This window comes from Notechis scutatus, chromosome 2 (genome assembly GCF_049901735.1).
Source record: "Notechis scutatus isolate UNSWTSFEM ecotype Mainland chromosome 2, rNotScu1.2, whole genome shotgun sequence".
NCBI lineage: Eukaryota > Metazoa > Chordata > Lepidosauria > Squamata > Elapidae > Notechis > Notechis scutatus.
The window spans coordinates 101,989,482-102,013,199 of NC_142010.1; the positions used below are offsets into that span (position 1 = coordinate 101,989,482).

Sequence of the window (23,718 nt, forward strand, 5' to 3'; positions counted from 1 at the left end):
TCTCTGGGCGAGGCGAGGTATCATCGGCGAGTTGGCGTAGCGGTGAGCTGGTACGGCGCATTCGTGCTGCCGACTTCTTAGTTGCTTCCGCTGCCGAGGCTTCTTTAAGGGCATCGGTAAAGCTGATGTCCCCCTTAGCCATGATTTTGCTCTGGATTGTGCAATCCTCTAAACCCAGAACTAGGCGGTCCCGGAGGGCTTCTTCTAAGTTGGAGAACTCGCAGAGGCCTCCAAGGTTTCGAAGGTCTGCGACGTAGTTGGCAAGGCTTTCGCCCTTCCGCTGGCCTCTCTGGTAAAATTCGTGCCTTCTGACTAATGTTGGCACGGTGGGCGCGTAGTGGGCCCGTAGCAAAGGCTCGAGAACATCCCAGTCCATTGCTTTTACTTCGGCTGGCTTGGCAAGTGACTTCGCCATTTTAAACACAGTAGGCCCGCAGTGGGTTAGAAAAACAGCTCTTTTTTTGCTGGCCGTTGCATCTTTCAAGTTGTTGGTCTCCAAAAACATTTGGAACCTATCCATGTATGACTCCCAGTCTTCGGTTTCTGGGTTGAATGGAGCGGGTGGTACGGCACCGCTGGCCATGATTGCCGTTGATAGTGCGTGTTCGACCACGTGCTCTGTTGGTTGCTCTGTAGATCAGTCAGCTCTTCGGTCTCCGCATCCCACCTTCGTCGCCAGTGTTATGTTCGAAGAATAAGGAGACCAGACATCTGACCAGTGACTTCAACTCTTTAATAATAACAGGAATAGGAATAGAACAGAGCAACTCTATGGGCAGCAGTAACCCTTTTATAGGGTTGGCTGCTACCCTATTAACCAATAACCTTTGTGATAAGTTCAAATAATAACCAATAAGGAGTGGCCTCATCCTGACCAATCCCTGTTCGTTGTTTGAGGACCAATCAGGTGTGCAGGCCTTCAAACCCTACTTTGCATTTTATGCTAGTTACTTTTATTGATTCATAACACTGGGCTATGAGTTTATCTAATCGTTCATCCACTTTGGGTCTCAAGGAGAAAGGGACTCGCCTTGGTTTTATTCTGACAGGAGGAACTTTTGGATCAAGGTTGAGGGAAATAGGGGTCCCTTTATACTTGCCTAGGGTTCCGTCGAACACATCCTTGAATTCAGTCTGCAGGTCCTCTCTCATTTGATTGTGCTCCTCCACTTGTATGGTGTGGATGGTCACCTCCACTCCTATGCTCTAAACCAGAGGTCTTCAAACTTGGCAACTTTAAGACTTGTGGACTTCAGCTCCCAGAATTCCTCCTCCAGTCATGTTAGCTCAGGAATTCTGGGAGTTGAAGTCCACAAGTCTTAAAGTTGCCAAGTTTGAAGACCTCTGCTCTAAACAATTCTATTCTGAGGAGGCTTGGTACTTCTTGTTCCACGATGGTTAAAGGCAATTCACCAGTGAAGTTTCTGAATTTTACTGGAAAAATTCCTCTTCCTAACACGGGAATTCTGTTCCCTTGGAAATCTCTTAGTGTTAAATGTTGTGGTTTTAGTTGTTGTTGAGTTATGCCAGGGATTGCTTCTTTTATAGTTGTCCAGGACACCATAGATATGTAGGATCCAGAGTCAATTTCCATATCACAAGGTTTTTCTCCTATTATCACTGTGATGTTGAATTACTTTGATTTACAGGGGTCAGAATGCCCCACTATTGTGTGTTCATAGTCTCTATCCTTCTCCATTCTATTCTCTTCCCTCCTGTAATTTGAATGAGGAGGTCTCTGGAATCCCCTTTGTTGTGGGCCACGTGGGTGATTAGGGAAACCTGCTTGTCTCTGATTGGGGTATGCTGGCAGATTTGCTCTGCATGCTTCAGCAATATGCCCCCTTCTCTCGCATCAGCGGCAGATTGTATCCCTGAATTTGCAAACTGCCTGGGGGTGGTTCCCTTTACAGCCTGCATGCCATAGGGGTCTCTGGCTCATCCCTTGGGGCCCTGATCTTCTATCAGGTTTTACTCTATGTATTTCTTCCTCCTCTTCTTCGGAGAGTTCTCCAATCTCCCCCTCTCCCTGATATTTGCTGGTCGTCCCCCATGCTGAGTGAACGCTCTCGGACTTCTCAATTTTTGCTGCTGGTTTTTCTGAGATTTCTGCTGCTCGGGCTTCCTCTATTACTTCTTTTAAAGAGATGCTCTTTTTAGTTATCAGCTTCCTTTGCAATCTCAGGTCTCTCATTCCAACGATAATACTATCTCTTAAAGTTATTTCCACATTTTCAAGCTCACAGCCTGCAGCAATATCTCGTAGGTTTGTAAGGTAATCATTTATGGTCTCACCTGGTTTCTGTTCTCTGCGGTAAAAGTCAAGTCGGTGAGCCAGTGATGATGCAGCAGGAGCATAATGTTCTTCTAACATCTTCTGCAATTCTTTCCATTCCATTGTTTCCACATCTTAGTTGCAGCTAGGGTTCTAGCCGTTTTGTAGAGGCGATTTCCACAATATCCCAGGAATAGAGCTCTCCTCCTCTGTTCTGTTGCATCCTGCAGTGAATTTGCTTCTAAAAACATTCAAAATTATCCCATGTACGCCACTCAGTCATGCTTTTTTGGATCAAAAGGTTCTGGTTGAGCGCGGGTGGACATTCTGATGATCAGCACAGTGATAGCAGCGTTCTGTTGTTAGAATTTTCCGTCTTCGCCTTGTTTCCTTTGTTCTCTTCTAGAATCCCATCCTTGTTGCCAGTGTTATATGTGGGCTATATTGAAGAGGCAGGACAACGGTAGAAGGAAAGGATTTCTTTATTTAGCTCCAAACAAAAGACTGCCGCCCGGTGTGCCTGCTGTTCTTTTTACAAGCTGCTGTCCACAATTTCAGCCACTGACGGCTGTTCATTTTCCCGCCTGGAAAATGAACCAATGGGGGAAGTCTGACATCACTGACTTTCCCCATTGAATATCTAACAGATTGCATTATGCGTGTGTGTCCACGTATATTGCAGCTTTTATCTTCTGTCCCTATACACCTTGACATAGAAATTACCATTTATACAACTGCACCACTGTGGGTAAATATTTTCATTACGCTTGCCAGAAGAAAACACTTAGGATTCCCTAAGTGTTTCATTACGCTTGCCAGAAGAAAACACTTAGGATTCCCTTCTCAGCTTCGTCTCATCAGGACATAGCAAAATATTTTTTTGCCCACATTACAGATCCATTTCAGACCATATTGAACTATATATGCTTTTTTTTTTTAATTGTCCATTTGGCTAGGTATACCTGAGAAATCTTTTTGGAGTTCTTTGCAATCCCCCCTTTTTTTATTCTCCTGGAAAATTTGAGATCATCAGCAAAACATCCTCTCTTATTTTTGGACCACTCATGAATGAGTTATAAAACACTATTTTTTGAGTTTTTTAAAATAGTTTTTTTGTTTTTGTTTTTATTTTATGATAACTAAAATGAAAAAAGTTGCATGAGAAATATAAAAGAATCATTCAAGATACTTTTTTTTCACTTGCACACTGTTATAGAAGGAAAGGCTTTTAAAAATAAAAAGAATGGATTCCTTGGTATTGAATACAGTTATTTACAATACGTTTCAGTTCTATTGGACTACAACTCCCATCATGTCAAGAGTTAGGGAATTGTGGTCCAGGTCTTATGAAAACTGATTTAGTGTATGCTAGGCTTGCATTATTGTACAAGATAATGTGCCACTTTTGTTGACCCTGTCAGGGACAATTACTTTCCCTTAGCTGTTGAAGGCTTTTAGCAGTGGATATAGACTGAAATAAAAAGCATTTATTTGATTGGATGTGTCAGAGGAATCTAGCTATGACAATGGTTAGGATTTTACTAGGATTTTTCCCTCCCATTTTTGAGGGCCATTTTACAACATATACCTAAAGTGAGGGAGAAATATCCAAATGACATCAATAAAGAGTAGCCGAGAAGTTCAATAGAATCAACTCACCCTGTTTTCTTCTCCTTCTCTCATTTTTCTCCAATCAAGAAGCTTTCCAGATGAGGGAAGAGTGATTCTATATTCAAATGACTCCTCCTCCCTCACCTGGATAGCTCCTTGACTGGAGAAAAATGAGAAGAAAATAGAGCAAGTTGATTCCATTGAAATTCTCTGCTACCACAAACTCGAGCCAAGGTTTTTTTTAGAGATAACAGTTGCTGGTGGTACCATATTTTGGAAATGAATGGAATGAGAATAAAAGTATACCCGATGTGAAGTATGGAATTTCTAACCTGCATGATTTGTCTTCCCCTCCCTTTCTCTAGTTTAAATCCTACATCGGTTTAGTCATCTGAAATTGCGTTTGTCTATTCTATTGTATTCCCTTTTTTGAAAGATGTTGAATTAATGCAGAATTTGCCAGAGTTCATTTGATTAGACCATTCTTTTAATAATCTGAGAATTTTAAAATTGCAAATTAAAATTTCAATTGTAAGTTATTGTGGGAGAATTTCACAAAGATTAAAGAAGATGAATATTTTGGTTACCTTGATTTCTCGAATTGCTCTAATTCTGTATGTATTTGTACAGTTCTTCACAAATTTATCCACTAGAACTCAATAAAGGAAGTGAGATTTTAAATTAAAATCAGAGTGTATTCATGGAATTTTCACCTTGCTATCAGTAATCTTAAATTATTTTATATTAAGCTACATTAAACATAATAGTAACCCCATACATACATGATCTACAGATCTCTTTATTTGTTTGGAGGAGAAAGGGATAAGTCACTTGCTGAAAAATGAGATATGCAAACTTCGGACACTGTGTTAACTTGTCACTTAATTTGCATTTTACATCCTTACAGACCCCTCACATCCCAGACATAAACTGTTTCAACTGCTACCCTCAGAACGATGCTATAGAGCACTGCACACCAGAACAACTAGACACAAGGACAGTTTTCTCTCGAACGCCATAACTCTGCTAAAAAAATAATTCCCTCAACACTGTCCAACTATTTATAAAGTCTGCACTACTATTACTATTAATCTTCTCATCACTCCTTATCACCCATCCCCCTCCCACTTATGACTGTATAACTGTAACTTTGTCGTTTGTATCCTTACAGTTTATATTGACTGTTTCCTAGTATGATTTGATTGCTTATTGTACCCCATGACTATTATTAAGTGTTGTACCTATGATTCTTGATGAATGTATCTTTTCTTTTATGTACACTGAGAGCATCTGCATCAAGACAAATCCCTTGTATGTCCAACCACACTTGGCCAATAAAGAATTCTATTCTATTCTATCTTCTTTATTAGCATTCTTGATCTGTACTCACAGTCTATTTTTATTCCCCTTTATTTCTTGTGTTCAATACCTCAGTTTCTAGCTTGGTCTTCTTTAATGAACCTTTCCTGGTATAGCAAGATGGCTCGCCTGAAGGGCATTTAATGTAAGTATATTGGGATGTCAGATTTCTGCAAACCAGTTCTACCTTTTCCAGCTCTGATGCCACACAACAAAAACAGGATTAATATTACCTCAAGTCAATCTTGCTCAAACAGAAAAGAACTCCATGTAGATATCACCATATAGATATCTACAGGTAAAAGTAACTAATATTTAGCTACAAAATAAATAAATTTCTACTCTCCCAGTCTGAATCAACTTAATTATACAGTCCAAATGTATGCATGGTGCTAAAGCGGAGTATAATATTTCTTTATAGCTTTGTGTACAGTATCCTGTGAACATCATATATTCAACAAACCATGTGTAATAAACAAAGAACCCCATTCCTCAAGCATGCTGTTCTATAACTTGTACAAACACAAGTCAAGGAAGCTCCCTCCCACACTCAACCAAATACTTAATATTGTACACAAAATCTCACTGAGCAATGATGAAGAGATTTTCCTGTCAGCCCTGTCTTGCTGGAAAAACATGCCTAAGAACACATGAACCAGGAGATAACTGATTTTGGAATCCTAATCTGGAGAAGAAGAAGAAAAAATAGAAGCTTAGTAGAAAAGCCATCTCTACCATTTCCCTAAAAAAAGCGGAGAACAGTTCTCTAGGCCTCTGAAGAAGTAAAGATGTCTAGGAAGCATCAGAAAAAAGACTAAACTGTTTTCTCTGGAGAATAGATGTGAAGAAGGAAGCAGTGGATTGGGACACCTGAGAGCTCCAGGAAAACATAGGAGCTAAGATAAATTGTTCTTCAATCTCTAGTTGAAAGTTACAATATATTAGATTCAGGGTTTATCTACAAAAATGTGAATCCTTATTCTAAATTTCTAAGTTTTAGCCAGGGACTTTGGTTGGTCAGCTTCATTGAGTCCTCTGCAAACGTTGAATGTATCTGTTACTGTTTCTAGTAATTTTTTTTGTCTCAAGTTTATTTTAGTTGAACCAAGCAAACTCAGCTCTTAGATTTTTGTTCCCTCTTGAGCTTTTTGAGTCCACTCAAGATAGTTTTGCCTATTATCCCCAAAGTTTTTTTTATGGGAGGTTGAATATGGTATTCATGATTTTATCAGCAGTAAGTAAGACATTTCATCCACTTAAAAAAAATTGGGATAATTTTACATTTTCTCTTTGATAATTTGTAGTAAACTTGATTTTTAAACAGCTTTTTAGTGCATATATTTTTGACTCAACAAAAAAGGAGGGATAACAGTTCTTCTCTAGCCACATATCTTAAAACTATAATGGGCAGGAGATGACATTATAGAGTTTGATTTTCTTCTTCCATTTTTATTTCTAGTTTGTTGGCAAGTATGTATTTAGACTATGAAAGGGCCTGCCTTTTTCACAAGCTGGTATTAAGAAGGAAGAATCCAGATGAAGGTATTTTTCCCTAAAATTAAATGATAGCTGTGATTTTGCAGGAAGGCTAGGTCAAAGGATTGACGTGTCAAAAACCTTGTGGAGTGGAAAGCGCACACTGCATCTGATAAAAATACAGCCAGGCAGCCTGGCCACATCCCATCTTTCTCTGCCGCTACACATGGTTATATAAAATATAGATTATGTCATTCGGGCATGGCTGTAATTCTGTCAACAAACCCAATCTGAATTTGAACAGAATTACATTACATAGAACAGGATTAGAATTTTCAGCTGGTAGTAATTTTCAGCTGGGAGCAGATATATTAATGCTAAGAAGGAGGCAGAGGGCTTTAGTATATTTTGCTAAGTTATAAACTATAATCTCAGCAGGTGAGTTTTCCTCTAAGCCATAGATAATGAAACAGTGGTTGGTATTTCCAGATATTAAGTGTTGCTGAAATTCTACCTTTTCCTCCTTCCCAGATTTCCTGTGATATGAAAATACAGAAAAAAAAATAGTGGGAAAGCATGGGAGAATTGCAAAGGAAAGATTATATCGTGGAAACCTCCCTGAAATGTTCATCTTTGATGAACTATCTGATGGCAACACAATTAAAATTATTCTGAAAGCTACCAAATTTTAAAGAATCAGGAAAAAAACTACTTTCCTATATCCAGATACCTATAGCATCAATTAAAGCTTTGGTCTTTGGGTCATGTACATTATCAACACCACATGCTGTCTTGTTCACATGTTGAAGAAAACATCACAGCTACCAGCAGGAATATGATGCCTTTTATCACCTGCATAGCATAGAACTTCCTGGAAGGAGAAAGATGCAGTCATTACATAATTCCTGGATTAGGTATAGCAGGATTCTGAAGAACAAGTAGAGAAAGTGGATGTCTTGTGAAAATAATCAGAATTCTAGGGACAGTATTTGGGGGAACTAAAAACCACAAAACAAAATGTCCAACATTATAGCTGAATTCAGTGTCAAGCAAACAAACAGGGCAATTTGGGTAAAGAAGATAACTAATAGAGTAGGTACAACCAATGAGAAACCAGATCTTATAGTTACTGATAAAAATGTAACCATTGCAAAAATAGTTCACTATATATTTTTTAAAATATACTTTTTATAAAATAAGGATATATAAGAATGTAACTCTCTGGCTGCTGTAATGGAGTGGGTGAGTCAATAAACTGAAACTGATCCCAGGCAAAACAGAAGTGCTCACAGTGAATGAATTATCTGTTCGGAAAAGTGATGTTTAAACAATTCTAGACGGGGTAGCTCCCCCCGCACCACGCTTAAAGGGCCAAGTTCATACCTGGAGGAGCTTCTGAATCCATCTTTTAATATTAGAGGCCTAAGTGAGTTTTGTGACACAAAGTGCCTTTCACCAGCTCAGGCTAGTTCACCAGCAACTGCTTGGCTTAGAGAGAATAGTACACATATTCCAGTAAGGTGGCTTTAATGCCAGTCTCAGTAAATACGGAATCTTGAAATTTCCCATCCTCATTTACTGTGAGTTCATTAAAGTGAAGTGTTTTTTGAATGAATTAAATTCTTCTCGGTGTCTTTCCAGTTGGCCTAAGTTAAACAATCAATTGTCTGATTTTATGGCAGCCTTTGATCATCCATGTGGGGATATAAAAATGGCAAATGAAGTTATGGGGACACCAAAGATACTTTTAAATATCTTTTATATTAAGAAACAACAATAACAACAATGGAAATAACATTTTAATTTTGTCTAAGCTGGAAGTGCCTGTTGTGAGCAGCTTTCATATAAACAGTAACTCTCTCCCATTTCTCTTAAGTAACTCTCTTAACATTTTTTTCTTTCCAAAACCACAGTCATTATATCTTTTGCCCTCTCTACATAATGCATGTAACTGTTTTACCAAAAAGCATGAGAATGTTCTTTGACATGGAGTACTTTACTCCCATTAATCATGCATAATGTGCATCATTTAAGACAGGCAATTTCACATTTATCTACCCGCTTCTCTGAGTAGCCCATGATTAATCCTGAATAAGACATATTACAAATGAAGGATAGAGAACAGCAAGTAAAATATACTGATTTCTATTAAAGACTATGGAAATACATTTAATTTCACAAAGATGTTTAGAGCCACAGCTGGAACTACAATTCAACTTGCACATCTCAATATTTCAGTGTCTATATTTCAGTTTTTGTACTTCTATAGTCGCATAATCCTATACTGATCAAAAGATCTATCTCGAGAACAGGATAGACAAAGAGGAGATGTTAATGCTCACACATACAGTAACATTTGCAAAACTGATGACTACATATTTCTTTTTTCTGTTTTTCTTCCATGAAAACTTTGAGCAACCTATTCTGCAACTTGGTGCTCCCTTGCATCAAATATAGTAATACTCAATTTGCCTTTCCTTAAAACTCTCACATCAGAACCAAGACTGAAATCTGGTACATATTGGCTTCAATATATCTACTCTGTTTCCCCCAATAAGAAATTCAGCCATGGTAAGGTTACAGTGCCAATCAGAATTGTAGGAGAAAGGCATTTGCTAAAGATTATAACTCTCTGAGAAGACAGTTTTCAATATCTGGTGCATCTAGGACAGGGCTGTCAAACTTCCGCCCACCCGGGCTGAATGCGTCATGCGCTGGCCACACTCACACCCAGTTTAGTGAAGGGGGGAAAGTCCCGATAGATACGTCATGTGACGTCAACAGGACAATGTGAGTTTGATACACCTGATCTAGGAGAATTGCAGTGGCCAGTATATACTAAGCAGATTTTGAATTTCCACTCGTGTTTACTCTGTTTCTTTCCTGTTTTCCTATTTCCTGCTTTTAAAAAGCATCAAGCAGGAGGAAGAAGTCTCAATAAGTTGAAAACTTGAAATAATTAGGAAGTGTTTCCCCCCACCCCCAAATGAATGACCACCTGCTTGTTTAAGAACATGGGTACCTAGATGCTATGTTGTTAAGTTTGGGGAAAAGATTGATTTCCGTATGTATCAATTCCTTTCCAAAGGTTTTCTTGATTTAACACAGCATTTTTGTGGAAGAGGAAGTTGAAATAGAAACTGGCTATGATACAGCAAGAGAGACTGTTTGATCATTAAAACTGTGCAATGCCACTTGTTAGATCGGGTAGATCGGTTCCCACAGAGACGCGAGACCAAAAGTGTACATTCAGCTCTTTATTCAATGTTAAGACCTGTACAAGATCTTGGAGCCATGGCAGCCCTTCATATAGGGATTGCTTGCGGCTCGGCGGCCAATGACAGGGCTTTGAATCTCCCGCGATTGGCTCAGCCAATCGCAGTTGATTCTTAGCGCGCCAATCACGGCCGTTCAGTTGACCAATCGGGTCGCGGTCCGTGTGGACCAATCAGTATTCAGTATTTGGAGTATGCTGATATAGAACACCCCTCCCCTCTTGGTTCAGTCCGACGGAGCGTGGTTACGTAGTCGCACAGGTAGGCGGGGCTTCGTACCTGTCTAGTTGACCTGTGCGGCTCAGTTGCTGCTTGGTCCTCGACCAGTTCGGACAGGCTCCTTGTCGTTCCGGTTCTCTTGGATGGAACCGCCTGGAAGGGTGAGCCGGGCCTACTCCGGTAGCTCCCACCCGGTCTACCCGGGTCGGTTGAGCTGCCGATTCTGCTGTTCCTGCCTGGTCTTTCCAGGTTGGTTGAACTGGCTTGGCTGCTCCTTCCAGGTGAAGCTCCCGGCTGCTCATCTGTTTCGGGTTCATCGTCTACCAGTGAGTATTGCTGGTTTATTTTGGCTTGGGGGTGTTCGGTTTGCATTTTAGGATTTTCTTCCCTACTTTGTTTTTTGTTTGAGGTTTCTCCCCACCTCTCTAGTTTCTTTATTAGTGGTTGTTTGCGGTATTTGCATGTTGTCGGTGTCGTCGGTGGCTGTTCTTGACCTTAGTTGGTCAATATGCCGTTTCCAGCTTCGTCCGTCTATGGTTTGTAGTCGGTAAGACCGGGGGCCCGTTACCTGGGTTATTTTGGCCGGTACCCAGAGTGGGTCCCCTGTGAAGCTTTTGGCATAGACGGCATCTCCTATGTTGAATGTGCGGAGTTTGCTTGATGAGTCTGGGGGTTTCTCGGGATTGTATGTGGGGTGTAGCCTGTCTAACGGGGATCTTAGTTTTCTGCCCATGAGTAATTCTGCTGGGCTTTTGTTTGTCATTGTGTTGGGAGTTATGTGTTGTATTAAAAACATTTTATTTATTTTTTCTTGTATATCCCCGGTTTCGATTTTCTGTATGGTATTTTTTGTGAAACGAACCATGCGTTCCGCCCGCCCGTTCGCCGCCGGATGAGAGGGCGCCGTCAACGCATGCCCTATGCCCCGTTCCGCCAGGAATTTTTCAAAGGCTAGTGCGGTAAATTGTGGGCCGTTGTCCGACACTAGCACGTCTGGTAACCCATGGGTGGTGAATAATTTGTTTAGTTTCTTTTTTAAAAAAAAAAAAACAGATTTTATTAATTTTTAAAGACAAACAAAACATCATTAAACATTAAAGACATTAAACCTCTTTCCATTATAAATTTTTACAAGGCAGATAAAACATTGTTTTATACAATATAGTTCTGATATATCCCATTTCCACTTAAATATCTTTTAGCAGATTTCTCATTATTTCTCTTTGCAGTTACATTTCTTCTATATTTATCCATTTTATAATCATCATATTCATATTTCCCTCTGTCTTGTTTGCAATTATTCTCCTCTAGCTTTCCTCCAAGGTTTTATTAAATCTCAAACAGACATACACACACAAAACACCAAAAACATAAAACTTCTTTTTTAAAAAGTAGCTTGGCCCCGGATTACCTCTCTTTATATGGACTTCAATTAAATTTATGCTCATCATATATACCATTACCTATCTTATTTACCATTCTATATCTTCATTATAACTTCTCCCTGCTTTCCACTCTTCTTAATTCTATTTTATTTATTTCATCTTAATTTAAATCATTATACTTGTATCTTTTGTCCATTCTTTTGTTTAGTTTCTTGATGACTGCCTCTGTGGTTGTGGTTTTCATAGTGCTTACCTCCAGCCAGTTGGAGTAAGCATTGACTACAATCAGGAATGTGTGTCACTTGGTAGGCCCGGAGAAATCTATATGGATTCTAGACCAGGGACCCCTGGGCGTTTCCCATTCCAGGATTGGGGCAGCGGGTGGGCTTGGTCTGGTTTCCTGGCATTGTTTGCATGCGGCTACCCAAGTCTCGATCTGTTTGTCCATTCCTGGCCACCAGGCGTAACTCCTGGCCAGGGCTTTCATTCTAACTATGCCCGGGTGCCCCTCATGCAACATAGACAATACCCTTTTTTGTAGAGTCTCTGGAATCACAACCCTGTCTCCCCAAAGTATGCAGCCTTTTTGCGTAAAGAGTTCAGTTTGCCGGTTCCGGAAAGGTTTGAATTGTTCGTTGCCATCGCTTTCCGGCCACCCTTTTCCTACCCAGCTCAAGACTCGCGCCAGCGAGTCTTTATTGGTTTCTCTGGCAATGTCTGACGCGGTCAAGAGTGGGTTGGGTACTGTCTCTATGTGCAGGGCTGCTGTTGTGGGTGCCGGATCGTCCTCCAGGTCGGGCAGGGGGGAACGGCTCAACGCATCTGCATGCGAGATGTTCTTGCCGGGTCGGTGTGTCAACTGGTAGGAGTAGGCGGCAAGGAACTTGGACCACCTTGCTATCCTGGGTGAAAGAATGTTCGGGGTGGCCTTGTTCCCTGCCAGTATCCCCAGCAGCGGCTTGTGATCGGTGATGATTGAAAAGGTCCTACCGTATAGGTATTCATGGAACCTTTTCACTCTGGTGATGACTGCTAGAGCCTCCTTGTCCAGCTGGCTGTAGTTTCTTTCCGGCTTGGATAGTGTCCTCAAGAAGAAAGCGATGGGTGCTTCTCTTCCGTCCAGTAACGTGTGGCTGAGAATGGCTCCGACGCCAAAGGGGGATGCGTCGCAGGTCACGTTTAATGGCAGAGTCTCGCTGTATTGGATGAGAACTGCCTCTGATGTTAGCAGGTTTTTTTGTCTGTTTGAATGCATTCTCCTCCCGCTTCCCCCAGGCCCAGGCGGCTGTTTTGTCCAGCAGCCTATGGAGGGGTTCCGCTACCGTCGCCTTCTGGGGCAGGAAAACATTGTAAAAGTTAATGAGGCCGAGAAAAGCCTGCAATTCAGTCTTATTCCTAGGTCTAGGGGCTTCTCTGATGCCTTTGAGCTTTTTTTCCGTGGGGTGGATTCCGTTTTTGTCTAGGAGGTACCCTAGGAATTCAACTTTCTCAGTGTAAAGCTGACATTTTTCCTTTTTAACTTTTAGTCCGGTGTCTTTGAATTTTTCCAAGACCTCCCTTATGCGGCTTTCCAATTGGGTTTTATTTGTAGCTGACACCAGTACATTGTCGAAATAGGGAACCACCCCTTTTATTCCTAGCAAGAGTCTTTCCATCAGGCTCTGAAAGACCCCGGGTGCCAGGCTGACTCCGAATTGGAGCCGCTTGCACCGGAATGCCCCTCGGTGGGTGATGATGGTTTGCACCTCCACGGTCTCGGCATCGACTGGCAGTTGCTGATATGCTTGCGCCAAATTGAGTGCAGAAGGTGCTGTACTACGGGGATGGGATAGGCGCTCGGCTGCAACGCATGGTTGAGGGTGGCCTTGTAGTCACCACAGATCCTGACCAACCCATCTGGCTTCATCGGGGTGACTATGGGTGTCTCCCACCAGGCATGGTCAATTGGCTCTAAGACCCCTTGCACGATGAGCTTGTCCAATTGCTCATCGATCTTGGGTCTGAGCGCGATGGCTTACAGAAACTGCCTCTCCGTTAATCCTTTTTACATTCTTGGCAGGACTAGACTTCCTGTCTCAGGAATGTTTCTGGAGTTTTTTTCTCTCCTTTGCTGGTACTTTGCTTGTGTGGAGTGACCATTCAAAGTTACAATGGCACTGAAAAAAGTGACTTATGATCATTTTTTACACCTACGACTGTTGCAGCATCCCCACAGTCATGAGAGGCCAGGCGAGGAGATGTGTGCCTTGATGTGAGTGATGTTGAGTTGGCCATGCCCAGCCAGTCACATGACCACTAAGCCATGCCAACCAACTAAGCCACGCCCACAGAACCGGTTAAAAAATTTGAATCCCACCCCGATTATTATTATTATGTTATGGTTTTATTTTAGGTTTCTGATTTTATGAGCTATAAGCCACCTCAGATAGTCGATTTGGTGTAGTAGTTAAGGCACCACAGTAGAAACCAGGAGATTTTGAGTCCTAATCCTGACTTAGGCACAAAGTCAGCTGAGTGATCTTGGGTTGATCTCTCAGCCCTAAGCAGGAGACAATGGCAAACCACTTCTGAAATCTTGCCTAGAAAACTTGTCTTGATTTCTCCAAGCAATTGCCAGGAGAAAAGAGACACCTTAGTGACTTGAAGGCAATAAACAAACAAAAAAAAAAACAAAAAAACCGACCTTGATGATACAGCATACCAGGAACCATTTCTAGATAGATAGATAGATAAATAGATAGATAGATAGATAGATAGATAGATAGATAGATAGATAGATAGATAGATAGAGATAGAGAGATAGAGAGATAGAGATAGAGATAGAAATAGAGATATAATGTCAATTCATGAAACTTCCCTGACCCGCTCCCAAGTTGCCATAGGCAGAGGGATGGGAAATCATACCTCACAGGTGCACCAATCAGAGTTGGCTTCACCTACATAATGCTGACATGGTGCTCCTAATGAAAGACTGGATTTTTATTGCCAGTTGGCTTGAGACTCTTAATTGTGTTAGGGCACTGGTCGGAACCCTGACAATAGAGATAGAGATAGAGAGAAAGAATCTTCTTGATATAGTTAGCATTCTTCTTTGTATCCCACAAACTGCAAATTGCCTTGCTAATTGTTTTAAAGGTCATGTCACCCTGATTTCCTCTTTGTCTCATTCCCATCTCACCATGGAGACAGTTTAGATCTGTGTTGCTGTTCTAGTTTCACAACAGTGTTTTCAGCTGCTCCCAATGCAAGTTCTGTTGTAAAAACGAGCTACCATATCTCACCGACAATGTGAGGCTAGAATGTGCTCAATCCTGACTGGCCACTTTAGGCTACTGCAAATCTACCTCCTGCCCTTGGCCCTCTTTCTATGGTCATTTTAGTTTGGGCTGCAAAAGACACTGAAGATTTGGATTCTGCAGAGGCATTTGCTTTGAAAACCACTGGTTAGGAATTAAATGAGTTCCTTATATGTAGCACCCTTCTGGAAGACCTGTGGACTTGTTTTTCAAATGTGTTTAATGTTTGGTGAAAGTACAGCACACTTTCTTTAAACAACAGAAGCAAGAAACCAGGGAAAAGAGTTGATTCTTGCTATTTCTGTCACAAAAAGGGCATTGCATCAAGGTGTATATTCCACCGTGTATTACTTTGAGGCAGTGGTGGAATTCAAAATTTTTTTACTACCAGTTCTGTGGGCATGGCTTGGTGGGTGTGGTGTGGCTTGGTGGGCATGGCTTGGTGGGCATGGCTTGGTGGGCATGACAGGGGAAGGATACTGTAAAATCTCCATTCCCTCCACACTCCTGGGGGAAGGTTACTGCAAAATAACCTTCCCTCCCCACCCCACTCACCTGATTTCCAGCTCTGTTCCCCTGTGCAGGGCAACCAAAGAAAACCCAGCTGAACATCTGGGACTCGGGAGGCAGAGAATAGATGGGGGCAGGACCAGTCAGAGGTGGCATTTGCCGGTTCTCCGAACTACTCAAAATTTCCACTACCGGTTCTCCAGAACTGCTCAGAACCTGCTGAATACCACCTCTGCTTTGGGGGACACTTCATCTATCTTCTTCTCCTTCTCCTTCTTCGTCCTCCTCCTCCTCCTCTTCCTCCTAGTGTATTCCTGCAGGTGCAGGATCTGCTTCATCAGGGACAATTCATCTATCTTTATGCTATTGTATTTACTACACACTATTTCCATCTGTAGTCACTCACCAAAAACAGTGCCGCCTCTGTGTAACACTTACTACTTGGGGATATAGATGGTTGACAAAAGATCTGCCCATTTCCTTTTGGGTCCAAGTGAGAAGTCACAAATGCAATTGAGGGCACAGGTCGAATCAAGAGGCAGCCTCCCTGATGCTCCTCACAACTAACCTGTTAGATCGGGTAGATCGGTTCCCAGAGAGACGCGAGACCAAGTGTACATTCAGCTCTTTATTTAAGTGTTAAGACCTGTACAAGATCTTGGAGCCACGGCAGCCCTTCATATAGGGATTGCTCGCGGCTCGGCAGCCAATGACAGTGCTTTGAATCTCCCGCGATCGGCTCGGCTAATCGCAGTTGATTCTTAGCGCGCCAATCACGGCCGTTCAGTCAACCAATCAGGTCGCGGTCTGCGTGGACCAATTAGAATTCAGTGTTTGGAGAATGCTAATATAGAACATAACCCATGACAGATAGACTTTTCCTTTAATCCTCTTCCCAGAATCGAGCTTGACTATGAGCTGCCATTGAATGCATCTATATAAATCACTTGCACAAAACCAGACAGGTGAGCTCAGTGCACCGAGTGGGCCATCTGTAAGAACTCACCTCCTCTCCAGCCTTTGCTCTCCTGGGTTAAGCAGAGTGATCCTAGACATTTTCCTGCTAACTGATCAAATTTCAATGGAGGGGAAACCAAGGCCTACATTAAAACTGTAAAGACATAGCCATCAGGTAGGGCTCTCATGACTGAAGCAGAAAGACTCTCATTACCCACTCAGAGTCACCAATGAAATGGGCAGCTACATAAATTGAATGAATAAAAAAAAGAAATTAAAAGGGCTGGGCTCTGCAATTGGAGCACAATATGCTTGCATACTATTCTGCCACTTTGAAGATCAGAGTATTTTAAGGCAATTGTGAGAAAGATCCTAATTCAAGAATCTTTGATTTGCAACATAAATTGCTCCAGGATCCCTTGTGATCATACTATTGGCCAACATGAGCTATGCCTTTCTATTTCAACATAGATCAATCTGCTTTGATGGCTGTTTGTTGATTCAATCACCTGAATATTTTATCTGTTTGATCAGGAAAGGTCACAGCATAATATATTTTATACTCGGTATCAGTTCTCTTAATGCAATTATTTTCTCAAGAAACAAGGAAAGAAAGTGATAATTTCCCTTTATATCTAAAATGTAGAATTAAGAATACTCAACTTAGAGATGCAGTGATTCCAGGAAGCCATATACTGAGAGCAGTCCTTTCAAACTCTATCTGATACAGAAGCAATTTTCAAGAATTATGTGTTCAATCCTTCAGGGCCCATAATACATTTATACATTTATTAGGATGTAATTAAAGTTTTACAGCCTTTCAGGTCAATTGGTCTTTCATTTAATAGCTTTGTCAAAGCCTAGCTGGTTTGACAAGGAGTATAGATTAAAGAAAAATAAACTGATTAAGATGCAAGGAAAGGTTAAGCCTTCACTGGATAGCAGAGGCTTTTCTCCTCACATTTGGCTTTATAAGGAATATAAAACCTACTCTTTAGGAAGAAAAAAAAGTTCCTTTATCATGATAGTTAGAAAAGGAAGGATTAACTTTAACTGAAGGCAATGACAGGAGATATTGGAGTTTCTTTTTATCATGAATTAATGAAGTTCGCAAAAGTTTTTCCATTTTTCATCACTGTACACTGGATAAGAATTCAAATAGAGAACAATTCATAGAATTCATACTTTTATTGAGCAAAGAAACTGGAGCTAACTTGCCATCAAAGCGGCTTAGGAGCCATCAGTTAAGCAATTTTGCAGCACCGGGCTGAAGTCCAGTCAATATTGGCACATTGGCAGTGACAAATTGAGTCTTGACGAATATCCCAAGACCCACAGGCCATTCCACAGGCACATGAAGTCGGTAGAAAACCTAGGAAGTAAAATGAAAATGGAAAGAAAGTTAGAAAAGATGAAAGTTATACAGACCTGTGTTACTTCATTTGAGTGTTTGGAACAATTGTGATATAAATGCCAAACTAAGCGGATTCCTTCAGCAGTCTAGCTTAGTTTACATTTTGTACCCATGCATGCACAAGGCAGACAGATGTCAGAAAAAGGGGTTTGATAGAGGGGATTTTTTCCCCCACCCAATCCTCTTCTCTTAGCTCCTGATCTTCTCCCACAAGTTATTAATTCTCACCTGATGGACAAGCGACAAAAGCACCTCGAGCATCCACATTTTGGCAAACCATTTGGAGCTTTGGCAGATATGAAGACACTGGGGAATGAAACCAATAGTTATTATTAACACATGCATCTTTAATCAAACAGGATTCTTTATTTCTGTTTTGCAATCATTTGTCTCACTGGCTTTTGCTTTGCTCTTGTCCTTTTGGATTCATTCTCAAGAAAGCAGAGAGATATTCTGCATATTCATGTACAGAAAACAATTATTAGCTCATCATCAAACTTAGCATGTTTTATAATGTTTTATTTCTCTTATAATAGATAAGAAAAAAGAGATGAAATCTGAAGGTCCTAAACGAAGAGTAGAGGTAAAATAAATATTTTTATTGTGCCTACAGGAGAGTTATGAAGAAAAACTATTGAATGTCAAGAGAAACTAGACAGTTCTGAGCAGATGAGAGATCACATGAAAAACATTTTTCAGGCTCTGTTTTGGCATGGGTGACATGGTTCCTTCCTACAAGGATAATTTCTTCCATTCTGCCTATATGAATGCACTGTGTCTAAAATATGTTATGGAAAGGTGATCCTAAAAGCTAATAATAAAAATTATTATTAAATATGGAGGGCCATGAATTGAATTTTGTATATTGGCTACACACCTTCCAGATGGAAGAAGCTGGTCCCTCAAAAAATCAGCAAACCCATGTGCCAACAGAGAACAGACTGTTGCAGGCTGCCTCTCCCATGCACAACAACAGACTCCATGTTGCCTACATGAAGCACCTGATGATAGGAGAGGGGGAAAAGCGCCACATTTGGAGCAATGTCTAAATTCATCCTCTGGCTGTATCAGCTGCAAATGGACAATGGAGGCGTAGGCTGTGGCTTGTGGACCCAACCTCTGGAAATGGTTAGTGAACCATCCTGATACCAGGGCAAGGAAGCTGTGTGGATTCACTCTTTGACACCCTGTGTTTAACTGTTTCAGATTTCACTTTTTTAAAGTCAGCCTTTACTCCCACATAAAATGAAAGAAAATCATTAACCACATGAACAAATTCAATATACCTACAATACTACTTTTCCTTCCTTTTTATTATTTGCTCAGGATTAGACAGGAGATGTATGTCCCACGTCTAAGCAGGTGATGTATACAATAAATCTCTGTTCAGAAACATACTGTTCTAGTGATTAAGTAATGGAACCAGTCATCGGATTCAAATAATTTAACAACCGATTCTCTGCCATAATGACAGTGCAAAAATTGCCCCAGCTCTACAATACTGTGATCTTTTTAACGATCTTTCATTTTTTAACTAAAGCAGTGCTGAAAGGATTTAAAAAGCAAATTCAAACATTCCTTTTATTCTATTTAATCAATTTTGCCAAATATCTCCCCAACTCACAATAAAATAAGACTGTTCCAATATTTGAGGGGCTCCTACAAAAATGAGGGGGGTCAATCTATTTTCCAAAGCACCAAAAGGCACAACAAGAAACAATGGGTGGAAACTAACCAAAGAGAGAAGCAATTTAGGACTAAGGAGAAATTTCCTAAGAGTGAGATCAATCAACCAAAGGAAGTTGTGGGTGCTCCATCACTAGAGGCTTTCAAAAAGAGATGGGATAACTCTTTGTCTGAAATGATATAGGGTCTCCTGCTTGATCAGGGAGTTGGACTAGAAGACCTCTGAGGTCCCTTCCAACTCTATTTTTCTGTGTTCTCTATGTTCTAAATTGGCTGTTTCATAGCAGAAGCAATACAGCTGGCTGAAGCACACATGAATTAAGTTCAGGGCCTGTATGATCAAGCTGCGTCATTGTTCCATCCTGTATCATTTTCCTCCAGGAAGAAACAAGAAGTGGCCAACACTGCAGCAGCTATGAAAGGTCCTGGGGAAGTCCAGGGAGTATCAGCTGATCACAGAAGTGTTACTTAATACCTTTTATAATGAAAATGTTCCTAATCTTGTCCTTCTTTCTGAAGGGAAGAGGTCAATCCTATCCCTAGATGGGTAACTGATGGATTTCCTGAGTGTTTTTCTGCACGAAGCCTATCAGTTTCTATTGTTTATTCAAGGTGTGTGCTGGCTGCATTCCTGAGGTTTTGTTATCGCAACTAAATATTTTTGTGTTGTGGTTCTTGGCTGTCTGCCCAGAACTATTAAGTGAAGGGAGAGAGAAAAAGAAGGAAAAACCCTCTCTTGCACTTTATTTTCAGCAGCTTTGTGAAACTGCACAAAAAGTTAGTTACCAGTTCAATTGAACTGATGTGAACCAGCTGAATCCCACCACTGCATGGAACCAGATTGTCTGAGAAATATCTTCTTCCAATTTCGTCCACCTGCCCCACATGGATAGGCAGGGAAGGCATGTTATTAATTCTTTTTGATTAAACATCTTTGACTGGCAGGGTCCAGGAAGACAGCCTTCTCTGCTGTTGTCCCCATCCCATGGATCAGCTTATCCCCAGAGGCAAGGCAAATCCCGACTCTCCAGGCCTTCTGGAAGATCATTAAGATCCTGCTATGCCAAATTATCTGCATGCCCAAGGGAGCTATGTAACCCTGGAGGTGGTTGATGGGTTGAAATTGCTTACTCTGCCTTTTTTTACGTTGTAATTGTAATTGTTTTAATCTGCTTTTTAACTTGTTTTACCTATAGATTTTGTATCATTTTACTGTTTATTCTGTAAACTGGCCAGAGTCAGGCAAGTGTGATGAAGAGTATAGAAATTTATAAGCAAAGACAGAAACCAGGAAACTGAGAGTTTCAATCCTGCCTTAATATGGAAGCCAGTTGGGTGACTTTGGGCCAGTCACTTTCTCAGCCAACTCAAGACACAGGGTTGTCGTTGTGGGGAAAACAGGAGGAGGAAGGAGTATGAGGTATGTTTACCACTTTGTGTTATTTAAAGTTAATAATAAAGGAGGGATATAAATAAGCAACAACAAAATAAAAAATAAAAAATTAAATACCTAAAGAATCAATTATTTTCTTAGTCTTCAGTTCAATCACGTTATCAATTTCACATGTCTGACTATTTGCATATTTTTCGAAAAGCAAGACGGTAAACAGCAGGAATATGAAGAGTTTCTTCATCTTAATGATGCAGAACTTCCTGCAGAGAAAAAAATGTAAGCGTTCACTCTGGCATGGTACTTTTAGAGTCCCTTTATTTCTATATCTTTCTTCCCCAGGCCTATTCACTTTACCCAGTGAGAGTACCCATTCAGAGAAAATATATTAGCAATAGCACTCTTAGACTGATATACTGCTTTGCATTGTTTTATAGCCCTCTCTAAGCAGTTTAGATATTATTAGAAAGTAATACGTATGTTTGTATGTATAAATGGATTAAACAAAAAAATTAAGTGCTACAACTTTGGGTTGTAAATTAGTTATTTCCGTAGGACTGGAACTTGCTTCACTTCTCAAGTGGAGAACATCAGGATATCCAACAGTTGTCATCTCCAGGAGGCAGCATTGGGTTTGGGGGTGGGGAGCATGATTTCCATCTTTGGGGCATTAAAAGTGGTGTATGGGAGTAGAAAATCTCTGGAAGGAAAACTCTTTGCCTTTGCCCAATTAAACTATAACCCTCTCCATCATCCCTGCCAGTGTCTGCAATTAAGGAAAATATTAATTAAATGCAATATGTGGGAAAATTATTAAAGTACTTATAAATTCACCAATGAACAAAGATCTCAGAGATAAGGATCTCTTAAATAAATCATTTTTTTTGTTTTTGTTTTGTTTTTGTTTATCAATGCTACTTGAACAATCATATCATTGTCATATAAATTCTTGCAGCTTCATCTGTCATTCTTCTATTTAATAAGATGTAGGTGATTGCAACCGGGAGGAATGTTGACTATTATGGGCCTAATGATGGAATTTCCCCTCAGGCAGGAAAACCTATATTTTCCTGACACAGGATTGCTTCCAGCCTGTGAAAATTCTTGCATATTGACTTCTCTGAATTTTTAGTTCACCAAAATATAGCTATGCTGGGTTCTTTCAAAGATATTGCAGTTGAAATTTTAATATTTTTAGTGGATGGAAACTGAACAAGGAGAGATTTAACCTGGAAATAAAGAGAAACATTCTGACAGTGAGAACAATCAACCACTGGAACAGCTTAGAAGTTGTGGGACCGCCATCACTTGAGACTTTCAAGAAAAGATTGGACTGCCATTTGTCAGAAATGGTGTAGGGTCTCCCATTTGGGCGGGGGTTTGGACTAGATGACCCACAAGGTCCCTTCCAACTCTAATTATCTGTTATCTGTTATCTGCTTTTTAAAATTATTATTGCATTTTAATATTCTGTTGCTATAAATCAGCCAGAAAACATTAGGTAGGCTACCAATATGGTAAAATAACAAAATGTATAACCACTAGATTCCCTGAAAAAAATTAAAATGATTTCTTTAGTCAGGAGCAATATGAATCTGTAGCAAAGCCCAAATAAACCATGCCAGATATTTCAGTTCGTAAGCCAACAGTTCTACTGAGTTTTTAACTGGCAATTCCAGCATTTCATCCATTTGTTATCTCAAATTAATCTTCTATAAAGAAAAGTCAAATCAACAAACAAGCAATCTGTAACTTGGTAATGCAATTAGAAGCCCCTTGGTGGGATGGATTTTGAGATAAACATACAGGACTGTAGATACATTATGTCCTGAGAATAGCCTCCTCTTCTTGTCGTCTCTTTCTCTTACCAAAAGAAGTACAAACTTACCTTTAAGAGGGATTATTTTTTCCTCACAAAATATTCTGTGCTCTGAACAAATTACCTACCTTTAAATACCATAGAGTTGCCCACCCTTTTTCACCTGATTGGCCTAAATGGTTCAAGAGTGGATTCTCTCCTCCCCTTATCTACGTGGCAGTAGCTCTTTTAAATTCTGCTGTATAGTGCAGTGTTGGTGTGATGTCGGGGTTTTTTGGTTCAATGTGTGGAGGGTGAAGGATGTGTGTTTGTGTTTATTTTCATGGTCATGATCATGATGTGCACTGAAGATGGTGTTTGATTTCATTGTACAAGGTGCAATGACAATAAAGTAAACTAAAACCATTCTTATCTGCAGCAGGAACATTATTTTAAATTATTCCCAGGGACCTGGGCGATGTCCTGGTTTGGTCAATATTGAGCCACAGAGCAGGAAGTAGTGAAAGTTAAAGAGTTTACCTAAGGCAGATTATGATAACTCCGGTGAGTAATCTAAACAGGATAGCCTTGGCAAGATTAGGATATTTCCTTTAAGATTAACAATTTTATGCATTTGACTATGAAAGCTCTATTTGTCTGGTTAGAGTTGAAAATAATGATATCAGTAGTCCTCAACTTACAACCGTTCATTTAACAACAGTTTGAAGTTACAACAACACTGAAAAAATGGACTTATGATCAGTCCTTCCACTTACAACTGCTGGAGCATCCCTGTGGTCACATGATCAGCATTTAGGAGCTTGGCAACCAGCATATATTTATGATGATTGCAGCATGCTGGGATCCTGGGATTGCCATTTGCAACCGGCAAAGTCAATGGGGAAAACCATAACTCCTAAAAATTCACTTACCAACTACATTGATTTCTTCACAACCCTGGCAAAATTGGGCCTGACTTATGTAACAATCACCTTGCTTAGCAGCAAAAATTGTGGTCATATGCTAAGAACTACTTTATTTCCATTCATTCATACAGTGTTGAGCCC

The 23,718-nt window shown here is 40.5% G+C and overlaps 1 protein-coding gene across 2 annotated transcripts; it reads right to left on the reverse strand.

Moving 5' to 3' along the window:
* Window positions 1-17,536: 17,536 nt before the first annotated feature.
* On the reverse strand, window positions 17,537-22,933 carry RETN (resistin). Of its 2 annotated transcripts, none has more exons than XM_087954083.1 (4): window positions 22,801-22,933; window positions 20,974-21,116; window positions 18,006-18,083; window positions 17,537-17,735 (listed from the first exon to the last, which is right to left on the reverse strand). In XM_087954083.1, the coding sequence occupies exons 2-4, from the start codon at window positions 21,095-21,097 to the stop codon at window positions 17,608-17,610; spliced, it is 330 nt and encodes a 109-aa protein (XP_087810209.1). In that variant the 5' UTR covers window positions 21,098-21,116; window positions 22,801-22,933; the 3' UTR covers window positions 17,537-17,607. The 2 variants fall into 2 exon arrangements, with proteins under 2 accessions (XP_087810209.1, XP_026532730.1); XM_026676945.2 differs by lacking the exon at window positions 22,801-22,933 and adding an exon at window positions 22,742-22,793.
* Window positions 22,934-23,718: the final 785 nt, after the last annotated feature.